This window comes from Micropterus dolomieu, linkage group LG07, assembly GCF_021292245.1.
Source record: "Micropterus dolomieu isolate WLL.071019.BEF.003 ecotype Adirondacks linkage group LG07, ASM2129224v1, whole genome shotgun sequence".
Lineage (NCBI taxonomy): Eukaryota > Metazoa > Chordata > Actinopteri > Centrarchiformes > Centrarchidae > Micropterus > Micropterus dolomieu.
Genome location: NC_060156.1, coordinates 3,490,143 through 3,504,767, shown reverse-complemented (window position 1 = coordinate 3,504,767; position 14,625 = coordinate 3,490,143). Strand labels below are relative to the sequence as shown.

The 14,625-nt window shown below is 40.3% G+C and overlaps 1 protein-coding gene across 2 annotated transcripts in view; it reads left to right on the top strand.

Moving 5' to 3' along the window:
- tmeff2a (transmembrane protein with EGF-like and two follistatin-like domains 2a) overlaps positions 1–14,625 on the top strand; it is a 104,845-nt gene that overhangs the window by 8,297 nt on the left and 81,923 nt on the right. For both annotated transcript variants that reach the window (XM_046053842.1, XM_046053841.1), the window contains exon 2: positions 5,358–5,467. In XM_046053842.1, the coding sequence (XP_045909798.1) occupies positions 5,358–5,467 (110 nt within the window). The remainder of the gene's footprint in view (positions 1–5,357; positions 5,468–14,625) is intronic.

Genomic DNA, 14,625 nt, shown 5'->3' with positions numbered 1-14,625 from the left:
ATGTCTGTGGGCGATAATTTTTCTGCTCATTGGAAATGCTCATCTTGAAAGATATGGTAGGGATGTTGTTTAAGTGTTGGAGATCTGAGCCAAAGTGTTGGAAGGATAAAGAAAAGTGTTTTGCAGCGTTAACTGTCACTTCTCATATTTTTTTTTTTTATTACACAGGCACTCTATTTGTTTTTGTTTTTTTTAGTCAGGCACTCTGACTTTTTGCTCAGAAATGGATCCCAGGTGTTGGAGATAGAACAATAACAGTAAATGCTTTACTTTGTTAAATGGTGTGGATGTGGATGCGTTACAGCCAGAAAACACTCCGCATGTGACGAGCTGTCAGGGTTATAATCTTTTCCTGCCCAACAAGGACAATTATGTGCTGTGTTTGCATAAATGTACAATCTGAAGCAGAACATATGGACATGTGAAAACAGTGTTTTCCACTAGGTTTTTTTTCCAGGGGGTGTGGTAGACTTCGACTACGTGGTGTTGTCGTAGACACGGCGCACTGATTTTTGCCTATTTAGACTTGTCACCTTCTCCAATCCTCTTAGACATTTTTAACGCTAAAGTAACTTCCTCCTGATGGAGCTTGCACTACAGTTATGCTACATTCAGATATTGGGCGACGAGAACATGGATATGGCCCTCTAAAAATCCATTTTAATTTGTTGCCAGATTCCGTTCATTTTTCCCCAAATTCAATGTTTTCCATTTCCGTGTTTTACAATTTAAGCACATAAAGTCAGAGAACAGAGGCAGCATGTGTAGAAACCAAAACATAGTTTTTTTGTTCGTTTGAGTACTGTGGGCAAAAATGCTGATAATGCTGGGAAACTCCTGATTTTTATAAATTGCGACAACATTTTGGCAGATTCCATGATATTCCGCGTTTTACAGTTAATTGCATTTTAATTGTCAGATTATGAGATTCTGTCCATGATTTCTGCAGCTTTCAGGGGGGCGCGCCGCCCCCCCCCCAAAACACTGGTAGATATTACTATATTGAACAAAATAATCCTGTTATCAAGTTCAGTCAAACTACACTTTATTAAGCTGTTTTATACAACAATCTAAAGAAAAATCTCCCCAACAGCCTTTACTTTATGTTATGACTTATGTTCATGTCTTAATGGTTTAGAGAAATTGCTTTGTTACAACAAATCATCTTCATAGTGTTGCTGATGTTCTTCAAATGTATGCACTCAGGTTGCAGAATTCAAAACAGGTGCCTCTTAAAAGCATCCGAAAAGGCATTGTAGCAACTGCCACATTTGTTTTATGGGTAAAAAACATACATCACTAGGATGATGAAAATGTCAGGGTGATTCTGGGCCATTTATTACTATGAAAGTAACCACATTTTCAGGAATATTGCACTTCCCAAAGCCCTTAAATGACACACATGAGAAATTGCCCCTCAGGTTTTCCCAGTACTGTAAATCTATATTTGTTCCCGCTTTAAGGCAATCATTGTCATATAACTAATTGAGATTTGTGCTGAATTTCCTTTGAAGCCAAAACACAGTTGGCCCTGATGTTTGAGTGGTGATCATCTGGGACATTTATTCTATTATGTTTTATACTTGTTTCCTTCAGAGGCTCGACACCCGTAAGAAAAGCTAATACACCACTTGCGTCCTTGTAAACAGCTCACAGAAACAATCTCTTTTGTGATTCTATACAAAGTGTCTTTTTTTAATTGTATTTATACGTCTTGATTGTTGTTCATAAGATGATGAGGATGACTTCCTCCTAAATGAATACCCCTGTAGTTATTGTTTACAAGCGATTCGTGTGTTCTTCTTGCATACTGGCTTCTGCAGATGTCCAAACTGCACATCTGTTTCTTGGTAAAGAAGACAATTTAATGACATGACGAAGAGCCACATTCTTTCCTTTTCCTTTCATTTAAAAACAATCCCCGTTTTGGGGTTTTTTCCATAGCCTGCTATCCAAAATGCTGAAATATCAAACTATCAAATTAGTAACTTGGAGTGATTTCACAAAAAAAAACATTTCCCATCTTACAAAGAGTCTACCAGGTGGCGTGAAAAGGATCTGATATTTTCCAATCATTTCTATACACCTAGCCAGTAGTATGATTGTCACCATAACAATGCCTCTCTCCGGTGAGTATCCTCACCATGTCAGTTGCCTGGGTGCCAATTTTTTTTGTGTATTTCCAGATTGCCTTGGATGGCCCTCCTGAGGCTAAGGGCTTTGTTCCATCAATGCACTCCAAATGTCGAGACCTCTCATGTCACTGTTCTTGGCTGGATGATTGTACATTTGCACAGAGAGCTTGCACTTTATGGTCATTCAGGACCCTGGCAAAAAGCAGGTTAGTTTCATCATTGGACTTCTCTTCCATGCAGTATTATTGCCTGATCGGTTGTTCCATGCCAAGGAGGGCTTTTAGAAGTGGAAAGGGGCGCTGGTTATCATAGTCAGGTTGCAGAAGGTGTTGAGTCTAAGAGTCCATTAAAATAAGACATTTATGAATAGAAAATAGCACTGTAAAATATGTGGCTCATAATGTGGATGGTAAAGAGTCAAAATCTGAGGACAATTAAAATATTTATCTTCTTTTGCGGTAAAATTTTGCTGTTGAAGTTTCTAGTGGGGCAAAAGACTCGTCATAGGTTTCATTTAGAGTTTTACTAAGTGTTTTATTTGAGCACGGCATTTGTAGGGTTTTGAATCAATAGCACCTGGAACACTTCTTGAGGTTAAACATATAAAGAAATTTCAAAGGGCTCCTTTTTGATGAACTGGATGTGATTATCACTAAAACTGTAAGCAAAATAATTGTTTCTCCTGATGTAGATTTGATGCTGGCTGTTATTGGCTGTTAATTACGTTAAAACCTTGGCCAAGTATGACAGAAACAGACAGTAGAGCTACATGCTGGGTAACTGTGTAACACTGTAAGAAGACATGCTGCTGAAGTGTCCTTGAGCCTGACAGTGACGTCTTACCTGCTCCCGGAGAGCTGTTAGCATGCTGAACTTGGCATTTGTGCTCCCTGTGGAGGACGGCATGCCAAAAGAGAATATCCGTACGGGATCAGTTAAGCACTCAATTAGGAGATTTCCGTTCATACTGGAGTTGCCTGGTTAAATAAGGTTAATTAAAATAAATGTAATTATACTACTTTTAAGAGACGTTTGTACCCATCTTACCATCTGGAGCAGATGAATTTTTCTTAGGTGCCTACAGTGACAATATGTTCAAGGAACACAACTAAGGGTTAAGTGTCTTGCTCAGGGTCATAATGGTGGATGTCTCACAGTGGGAATCAAACCCCCGGTCTCCTACACCAAAGGCAAGCATCTTATCTATGCACCACCACCACCAGTGTGACTATTTACAGTGTAGACACCTAGATAAAATACTTTGCGTGCATAGCTTTATAGTTTAAACAATTTTCTGTGGGGCCACAAAGCATGAACTGAGACAAATAAAGAAACAGACCCCACATTGTTCATCTTTGAACATCAAAGATGAGTATTTTTGATGATCAGCTTCAAATTCCAATTTTACTACGCCTTCTGGACTACAGGCTCTTTTTGAATACCAGTATTTGTCTCATTAAATGCTTCATTAAACATTTTATAACTAAACTATCATGTCCAAAGGCTGCCACAAAATTTTTTTCTTAAGTTTCAGATAGTCACCCCAAGCAGTAAGCACAATAACAACAGTTATATAAGGTGTTGCATCCATATCCAGTAATAATACCAGTCGCCACAGTTCTCAGTTGTTTTGCTGCAATGGCCCTGTTGTGCTTTATTTGCAAGAATGGTTGGAAGACAGCATTGTCGTTTCTCCAGAACTTTAAATGCAAGTAATTGCTTATTAGTGCTTGTATAAAAATAACTTCATGCTTTGAAAGAAACACGTGTGCACCCTTAGTGACAGTTCTCAAGCTAAAGTGTGCATTCAGGGCAAAGGCGAGAAGAGCTTGACTGATCAGCAATGCAGCAATTCAAAGCAGCCTATCGTTGATGAATGTACTGCAGTTTCATTTAGCATATCTGAAGATTTATGCAGATACTGACATATCTGTGATAAGCTAATACAAGCGTTGCGGTATCAGTCGGGCTCCCTTAAAGAGTGTCTCTTAAAACTGATGAAGCAGTTAAATATTTTTTACAAGCTCTCCAAATACACATAGTACAAGCAAATTGAGAATCAGAAAGAAGGTCTTCATTTGGGACTATACGACATCCTAACAGGGTGTAAGCAGACCTCTTTATGTTATCATCGGGCGATTAATAATTCAATTCATCATCAAAACAACCACAAGGTTCCAAAATCTCCTCTTTAGTTGAGTTGTAGGGTTTGATTCCATAAGCCTCTGCAAAAAATAATGCTCCTATAAATGTAACTTGCTCCTCAATCCATCTATTAGATGGTTGTGGCCTGTGCAGATATCTTAAGCATCATATCATTATGAGCTTCTTCACCAGTACATTGAGAATATCTATGGAAAACTATTATAAAAAAGCATTGATTTTGCTTCTTTTAACTTGATATTAATGGGATTGTACTGTAGTGTAAGTAGGCCCCACTAGGATAAATTATAATGTTTTCTGCTTTAACCATAAAATACAATATTTCCAGCTGGACTTTGGTTGAATTTAGACCTATGGACTTTAAAATGCACAAAGCTACATGTACATGGGGTTGCTTTTTGCAAGCACACACTTCAGGTAGACTAATAGCCCCCAGCTCAGTCTACTGTCTCATGCCCATGTGACTCTTTGATTTGATTCAGGATGCTTTGTTGGAGTCATTTGAGATCCCTAACGCAGCCTGAATCGGATCATATCCCAGGTTTGCCTCTCCAGGACAACGCCCTGGGAGTCGGCCTTGTTGTACACAAACAAATATTAATATATGAACCTGAAATGATGAGTAGAGAAACATGATTAATGCAGATGCTTCCTCACAAATTATGTGTAACATATGCTATGGCCTATAAAGTCACCAGATGTCACCTCTGTTGAACAATATGGGAGATTTTGGACCGGCACATTAAACAGCGCTCTCCACCACCATCATCCAAACTAAATGAAGAAATATCTTTTGTTCATCCCTATAGTAGAGTCTAGAGACTAGTGTTTTATAAATGTATTTTATCATTTTGGCAGCTAAGGACAAGAATGTGTACTAGGATTGTCTTTTCAAAGTGCACAGTATGTGATCAAAGACTGCATCGTGCTGTGGGAGCCATGACTAATGGTAGACTCTCATTATGAACAGCCCTGAATGCGGCTCAGGTCAGAGTTGCTTGGGGGCTGAACAGAGAAACACTTAGTCACTGATCTCTCTTGTTGGCTTTGGTCCTCCAGGTTTTGATGACCGGGACACAGACCTGTTCTTGTGCGACACCAACACATGCAAGTTCGATGGGGAGTGTCTAAGAATTGGGAACATGGTGACATGCATTTGCGACTTCAAGGTAAGACCTGTGATGTTTCTGTTCCTGATCTGTTTTATTTTTTTTATTTGGTTTTAATTGATTGTTCACTAAATCCTCTAAAATGTTTAGCAACCATAACTAGCAACAGCATGTCAAGCTTTGGATGTTGAAGTGGTGTGCATGGAGCTGTAGTAAGAACAATACATTTAGAGAGATATGGGTGGTGTCTTTTTTTAAAGCAAACGCAGAAGGAATGGATTAAACAGGGTTTTTAAACAACATAACATAACATTTGATGCAGCTGTTAGCATGGCTCAATAGCTTACTACCTAAAGTAGTGACCTAATATTTTTTTCCAAGGCCATTTCATTAACCAAGTGCATTAGTTTGTAGGGTTGCCGGTTACAGGGAAAAAAGCCCTGTTCATGACTTGCACATCCACTGAGCAGTATTTTCCCACTCTGTGGAACCCGGCCTTGGATGCTGTCAGAGTGTAGGCTAACATTAGCAGCTTTGTTTTATGCTTTATTGGATTTGGGGGCATTTACAATCCAGCATTTTTAAAAACTCTGATGAAGGCGCACCTGCACTACTCTCAGGTCAGGGCTTAGTCCTTGTGAATCAGTTGAAGTGTGTTTACCGTGCTCTCTTTGTCTTTACAAACATGTGAACCAAAGACAGCAACCAATTAATGGAGCTAACGTAACCTTAATTATGAAGCTAGCTGCAGCTTATAAAAATCTGCCAGTTGTAATTTGTAAGTTGTAAAATTGATGGTTGCTGGCTTGAAATGAGAATGCTGCTTTTGCTGGCCTGAAAACTTGGACTGTTTCTAAAATTCCTGAGAGCAAGGCTTAGCGAATGATCAGTTGAAGGGAGCTGACAAGTGTTGTGGGTTGCAACAGTATTTAGCTGTACAAGATCTTGTCAAGAAATTCAATAATCTTCATCCCAGTATGCAGTAGAAATGGGTGTATGGTCGCATAGTACATCAACAACAGAGAGGAGGCATGAAAGACAGGAAGCTTAGATAAGCACGTCCTGTGTTTGAGGGTTTGAACTGTGAACAGTCGATGGGTAGAATTCTATGATCTGTGTCTAGTTTTAGTTATTTTGATTTTAACAGAGAGACATCTTAATGAGAACATATGTTGTTGTGTCTACTTGAAACTGTAAAATGATTCAGAAGTGTAGTGCTCATAGTGTGATTCACAGAACTTGAAGCTGTGCTCTTGAAGATAAAAAAATAGAGCTAGAAAACTCACCAAGGCACAGCATATGCTAATGAAAACATATGTTATTGGAATTTAAAGTGAGACAGTGTTTGAGATTTATATATAATCAACTAGATCGAAGTCCATTGTCTTGATTGGACAGTATTAGCCCCAAAGGGATGTGGTTGCATATCATGAGCCCAGTTTATGGCTCCTTGTGAAACCCCGTGTCACTATCCTGGACCGCTGTACGCTCTCCACGTTCATAAACAAGACTGCCACTGATGAGACCTAAGTCTGAAAGGCCCTCGTTAATGGCATAAATCTGGGAAATTATGCTGGTCTTGATAATGACTCATACTTAACTTTACGACCAGACCTATAATAAAAATGGAGCAAACCAGTCAGCTGAGTATTGATTTTGGTATAACATTTGCAAGCTTTGCCGACTAATATGCTATGCAGAGGCCTAGATAAATGAAGCCACTGAGATCTGAACACGTAGCATGTGTTCTCATCCGTCGCTTTTATCAGCACGTCATCATCCAAGCCAGGCACTAGGCAGGCTGACACTCCATTGGTCACCAGCTTTTATCTCAATTTCGTACTTCCCTTGGAGCAAACGTTAACAGAGGCCTGTAGATAAATGACATTACAGCTCCATTCCTCTTCAGGAGATCTCACACTGATACTGCTTTCACTGTGCGCTGAGGCGCTCTCTATGCTTTCAGAAAGGAGCACAATTTCTGGCTTTATACCATTGATCTGAGGTCAACTCAACTATGCGTCTTCTGTTTGTTTGCGTGGAAGGTTCCTGATGTCAATGTCTTTATTTCATCAGTCAACGTAAAGATGACCTTCCTAGCCTTGCAACTGTTGCCATCCCCTGAAATAATCAGTCACTCCCAATCAGGATCAAATAAATAGGTCCAAGATTTTTCTCTCGTTGGCAGTTCGTTCAGGACTGTCGGAGAAAACATATCAATTCTCATCTTGGATGGATTTTCTTTGTTCTAACAGAATCTGTGGATGCGTGTGCACGCACTCTCAAACACACACACACAGACACACACAAAAACCCAAAGAAGAGACATGCAAGGGGCTCTGTGAAGAGGAAATGAGTTTGGTGTGGTGGAATCAATGGACACTATTCATTGCCAAGATGCATTAGATTCACCTCACACTGACTGAAAGAGCCAAGACTTTCACTCACTAAGCGGAGTCAAACTGCCACAAAGCAACATGCTCTCTTGTACCTGAAAATGAGTTGCTTTTGTCAGCTAACACCGTACCCTGACTAATAACATAACATTTCTTTGTAATTCATCTTGCAATAGCTGCTGGGAAAAGCTGCTGTTGCCAGTTTGGTTTTGTTAATGGCAGGTCACAGTGCTGATTCCCAAAGGGGTCGTCCGTTCTAAAAATATGTGCGCTCATGGCGCCATGAAACACTTCAACTAAAACTGTCCACCAAAGGGTATATGGCACATTTCATTGCTTTCTGTAATGGGGTTTGGGAGTCACTGGAATTGTTTCTCATAACACACAAACTGTATATACAGCTCTGATATTCTGCTGTCTTTTGTACAGTGTTTGGTACAGAAGACCTGGTATAGATGAATGCAGTTTAAATACAGGAAATGCAGTAAAGTATTCGAGTTTTTTGTTATCGTTATTTTTGTCAACATTTTTTTTTAAAGGCGAACGCTGCTCATTAGTGCAACAGGTCATTTCAAAACATGTGTTACACAATACAAGCAGTTGCCCCTGAAGTTAATAGTTGTTGTTTATTTAACCTTTGTTTATGCATGTACTTGAATTAATTAGTCTTTCAACAGTAAGTTAAAAGGGCCAACATTTATTAAGAAACATTTATGAAAATGCATTGCATGAGCTTGGAGGAAGAATTATTGGCCAAATACTCAACTAAAGCGTCTAATAAAATGTGTGCGAGCACATCTTGCTGCAGGCGTGGGTCAAAAAGTACTTTGTCTTCCAGGTAGGATGGATTTGGTACATGTCTCAAGTACAAGAGAGTTTAGCCAGTCACTCCAATTTGTTTTTCTGTGGTTGGCACCAGTAATCTCACACCAGCTGAAATGTCCTGATGTAGTTCGCCTGATTAATGTCGCAACGACGTGTGGTTCACAGTCAGGACATAGAAAAGGGGACACGAGGGGCATAGCCTGTAGCCTGGTAAGATATCTTTAAGTTTGACCCCAGAATGACGCTGTCTTGTTTGGAGGGTTTTGCAGAATAAACAAGACAGATACACCCACTTTTAAGTAGATTATGTTTCTGCCATTTTAGGGCTCTGACTGGCTCATGGTGATGTTGCTTGATTACTCAGCCCTGTTTCTGGCTACAGGCATGTAGGGAGGATGTTTACTGTGGAGTAGTAGAGGGCATCCAGCTTGTTAGGGATTTTCTAGGTACAGCTTATTTCATAACACCAAATTGAATAACGGTGATGATTCATTTGGGCCAGTGAAAATATAAATTTGTGTTTCGAATTGTTATTCTGCAGACACAATTGTCTTTGTCAATGTTGACATGTTTGTAATATGGAGTCAGGCACATGAACCCAAGTGCACATACAGCATGTAGTTCTCCAAATGACTACTGCAAATAATTCACAATTGCTCAGGTAAATTCGATTATTCCACAAATAAATATTCAATGTAATGCAAAAAGCAATGACTGTTGTCACTGCAGGCTTCGAGAATGAGGTTTCATCCACATTCAAAATGTTTTACACAAAATATCTACCACAATCAGAGAGTGCAGGCAATTGTTAAATGGTTTTAAAATGTAAATGAAAAGGCAGTAAAATCAACATAACTCACATAAATGTATCTCTTCCGTCTGGCCATTTTGAAAACACAACAGTTGTAAAGATTCCACTTAATGTTTATTCAGATAGTGTCTCTCTGTGTGTAAATAAATGGAAATTGCTGTCACAAAAATTTATTGTAAGTTTAACTCACCAATATTTCATAGATCCAACATGTTCGCATTGGCACAGAAACAGAAATGCAAACTGAAAACATTCTTTAGATGGGCCCAAACCATGGGCAACTGCACTTTTACATCTGAGACTATCCTCACCAGAAAAAAAACAACAGCTCTGGTTGTTCTTTCAAATACTCAACACAACCTGTTGTTTTTCTGCTAACAAGAATGACCTCTTGTCTGCATGCAAATGATGTATGTTGTCTCTAAAGCCTAGTTCACACCACACAAATTTTAGCCCGATTTGCCGCTCGGCAGTCGTTATGTGTGAACTACTCAATGATGCATCAAAATGGCTCCCCGACACATTTCTGCCACATCGCAGACGCCTGCCAGATCTCTAGCATGCCAAATATCTGGAGGAGTCAGCCGACTCGACATCCACATCCAGCCAATGAGAGCAGGCAGCTACTTTTTCACTGCAAAACACTTTTTACTCACCTCCAGCTCTCTCTGTAGCTCAGACGATCCCTGCTACCTGTGTGTGCTTTGATTCTTTGTCTTTATGATTGGTATCTTTATAATAACAACCAACAGCTGTGTCACGTGTGTGTGAGACCAGCGTTGGGTGACACAGTCCTTGTCTGCTCGCGTCGTGTGTGACCTCCTGTCACTGATCGGTCATGTAGTGCGAACGCCACAGCAACTTCAAGACTCCCGTCACAAGACGGCAAGTTGTGTAGTCTGAATAGCACGGCCATCGGCTGACGCTGAAAGTCGTGCAGTCTGCACAAGGCACAAGCAGCAAAGACGGAAGTAGTGTAATGTTCTGCTGCAAAACATCTTAGGGAGGATGTTTGTGCGGGTGGTCTGGCTTTGTCATGGCAGGCTGACGGACGTTCGCCCTTCTACCAACTGTCAACGCTGGTGTCTTTTGACTATGATCTGTCCATAACTTTAACCAAGTACTTTAAGTTAACTAAACCTAGCTCATCTATAACCATAGAGGTGACAGTTTGTCAATATACACAAAGCCTGATTGATAACCATGATGTGCATGAACATAAATGGTGAGATTATGAATCATGGATTAATTTGGTACCAGTCTGATAAACATGCCAACATGTGAATATGTACGATGTATAAGTACCAGTACCTATTATTATCCACATTAAGTACTGATTGTGCCCATGGATGTAGACAGTAGACTGGACAGTAGATACCGTTCTGATTATTATACATTAAAGGGATAGTTTGGGATTTTTTAAGTGGTACTGTATGAGGTACTTATCCATAGTAAGTGTATTACCTGCAGTAGATTGGCGGTCGGCACAAACCCCGTTTGGAGAAGCAGAGAGTTGTACCGACCCGGAAGCTAAGCACTATACTGCTGTGTACAGGGGTTAGCAGCAAAATTATTTTAGCCATCTATAGAAGGCCGACCGAAATAAATCAGTATCAGTTCAAGTGTACTTACGCTGTATTTGAAATATTTTCTGCAGCTGACCTTGCCGTCAGGCAGCCATTTCCTTTACACAGTGCACAGCTAAGTTGCGCTTTTGCGTGGGAGAGTTCTGCTGTTGAGAAAAGCTTTTTTATGTTATGTGTTTTAAGTATATATATATATATATATCATCTGATTTTTTTAACTCCCTAATATCAGTATCAGTACTGGCCTAAAACCCTGTATGGATCTGGTTATAGTCTGCATACGTGTTAACACATGTTCAAATGGTCTGCACAGCCATACATGTTTGGCTGCTCACAGACTTCCACACAGGTACCTCATGGACATGGACAGATGAGTAAATTTACTTGGACTGGAACGGGTATCACTTCACCTTATATGACATTCGTTCACACTTTAGTGGCTTATAGTCATTCCTCTATGTGGCGATACCATCCTCTGACATCCTAATACACATTCGACATCATAATGTGCATTCAGTCAGCATAGCATAGTTACTGGCTTTATATAAAATAACTTAGAGTAATGTTGGCAGCACATTTGTTCTTCAATATGCTCCCTGCTGGTTGTTTGATGTGGCTACTATTCGCTGTAATGCCTGACCTCAAATTGCTCTCCTGCCTTTCACTGCCGGAAGCCGCCTAATGTTTGGGTTGTGATGGCTTGACTGCTGAAGCTCGCAGCACTTCAAAGAGGGATGAGAGCTAATGTGGGTTCATATGATGTTGATGGGAGAGTGTGGAAGGGCACCACGTCCTTCATATTGCACTAAACAAGGACCTGTGAAAATGCTCTGGTTACACACCTTTCAAAAACACACACACAGCCCACAAATGCTAGTAACTGCTGGAACGCGACTGACCCGCCCTCTCCACCTTCCTACACACAAACATCTTCACTTCCACACTCATATGGACTTCTGTGATAGAATGTAAAATAATGAAATGCCTGCGATTACACAGAGACACACACGTTCACACAGGCCCAGGTGGTACTGACACCAGCTTCTGATGCAGACCCCATTCCATATATTTGCATTCATTTGTAATCCTTTTATCCAGGGCCATGTGAACGGACTGGGACTGAGATTTTGAATAATGGTGAATTTATTTCCTGATGCAGGGAAGCTGTAACAGCAGGCAAAGATGCTGATAAACATTCAGCTCTGACTAAGGTGACAGAACATAAAATGCCAACCTGATCGCGGTGTCACCTTTTTTGTTTTTTTTTTTACAACTCTGAACGCACCTTGGTTTTCACACTGTGCAAAAACAGTCACAACAACTCACAGTGAGTGGTAATAAGATCGTTACAGAGGGCCTTTCGCTAAGTCACAGCTAAAGACTAAAGGTTGATTTGTCCATGGCTGTTGTTGTTTATTGGATTTTAAGCATCTTACAAAAAAGCACTCCACACACATCCATCTTAAATCTTTTGATGCGTGTCAGCCCTCCTTAATGAGGGGGTTTCCTTACGCTGTGCTACTTCAAACTGTAATGAGGAAATTTTAGATAATCCTTTAAAAAGTTTTGTTGTTAAATTGGTGATGGTGTTGACTGGTAAATAGGGTTAGATTTAGGTTAGGGTAAAGGGTCAAAGTCAATTCAATGCCTCCTTGTTCCTGCTAAGCAAATTGATGTATCCCTCTTTTACAATAAGATAAGCCCCGGATTGTTTCATCAATATTTTGCATAGCTTAATCCTCTTTACTCAATTTCTTTCAACCCTGCATCTCCTACTGTCTCCACGCTGGCTGCCTTTTCTTCCATCCTCTCGTCTGTCTTTTTTTCAATCACTTGTCTCATGTATGTGGTCCTCTTGCTACTGTAGTGTCTCAGTGCTTACATGTTTTACTGTTTACCCCCAGTGGTTTCTTTTCTTGATTTTATCTGCAATACAATGGGGATGAATGGAATTTTGTAGTTTTAAGCATTCTGTTCTTCTTCCAAGTGCTTGAAACTACTTTATACAGACAAAAACATCTCTCTTTGAAGGTCTTTGAGTTATCTTGAGTAGTTTCTGTAGAGGCGACTGCGTTTTTAAAGTGTCATTTTTCAACGCTTTGAGGACAAGTGAAATTCCATTCTCCTCCGTTACAGTCTATTAGAGTGGCAGCAGCCAAAATGATCTGCACGGCCAAACACCACCTGTGAGAAGGTAGATTGCTTTTTTTTTAGTAATTGGGGCCAGTAAATTGTTCAGGTTCTTGCATCTCTCCTGTCAGGGGTCTCTGTGGTGAGACACAACCACCTCTTGTCTTTGCATGATAAATATACCAATTAAAATCAGCAAGACGAGTCAGCGCAGGAGGCAAGTTTCTGAGTCACAGATTTGTGGTCTGAAAATGGGAGAGCATGCCGCTAAAACAAAGCAAGTGGTGATGAAGGTGATTAAGTATGTGACACATGCTGGTCTGTGTCATGGAGTGAGCTCTTGACATAATTATGTTTGTGTAACATGTGCTGTTATGTACTATTGATGTATCGTTAATTTTCTTTCTGACAGGAATACACTAATTTTGTGAAGAAATTTTAAAGAAATTACAGCATGTATAAGAGGTCGTTCTCTCCTCCATGGCTCTGTATGCCGCTGATGGCGCCACTATCGCTACCCTGTGCTTTAATGTTGCATTTCTCGTTTAATTTTGGGCTGCAACTAGCAGTTTTTTTATTAGCTATTTATCTGCAGATTAATTAAACACAGTAAAACAAAAATTCAGGAGGCCACCCTAATTATCTCACATTGACGGAATTTCTGGATTTTGAAATATCTTATATATTATCTATCTATCTATCTTTTGTTGTTGTTGTTATTTATCGCGTTTTGAGATGTGGTTGCGCTCTCTGAGTTGCTGCATATTCTGTGATGTAGTGTTTTTTTTTTTTTTGTGATTGGCTGATTTGTTTTGACATTTATAATTTGTTAAAGTGTTTTGCACCTCATGTCTGCAGTGCCCAGTACAATATGACATTAGGTTTTGATTATGTGATAATCTAATCGCAATTTGATTTTTTCTCCAGTTAGAATTAGATTGAAACACCAACATGTGGGTAAATGTGCTCAAGCGAGGCTTCTCTAGCTGCTCTAGCTGATTTATCAATGACAAAATAAATTTCTACCACGTTCGGGCTTGGAGTTGCCTGGTACATTGAGACGACTTAGTCAAGGCGGAGAAGGGAGACACGGAACTTAGGGAGGAACTGTGTCGGGCGCCTGAAAAACGGAGCATCTGTGTCAGCTCCTCTGTGCCTCTGGCTGGCCTGTCAGACACTATTACAGAGGAGCCTGTCTCCTGTGACTCTGGGGAGACTCTGTAGGGACTGGTGGGCTAGGTCCTAATCAAGAGAAGACTGCCAAGCGGTTAAAGAGCAGAAGCACAAGCCAGCCACCTCCCAGTCTCCCTCTATCTCTCTCCATCTTCCCGTTGTCACAGTAACTCTTCCATTACTCTCTGTCGGCCTCTTTCGCTCCCTCACTTGTCCGAATAGCTCGCCCTCCCTTGTTTCTGTCCTCTGCTAGTCTCTCATTGTCTTTCCTTCCATTGTAAGGACCCGACCAGTGTT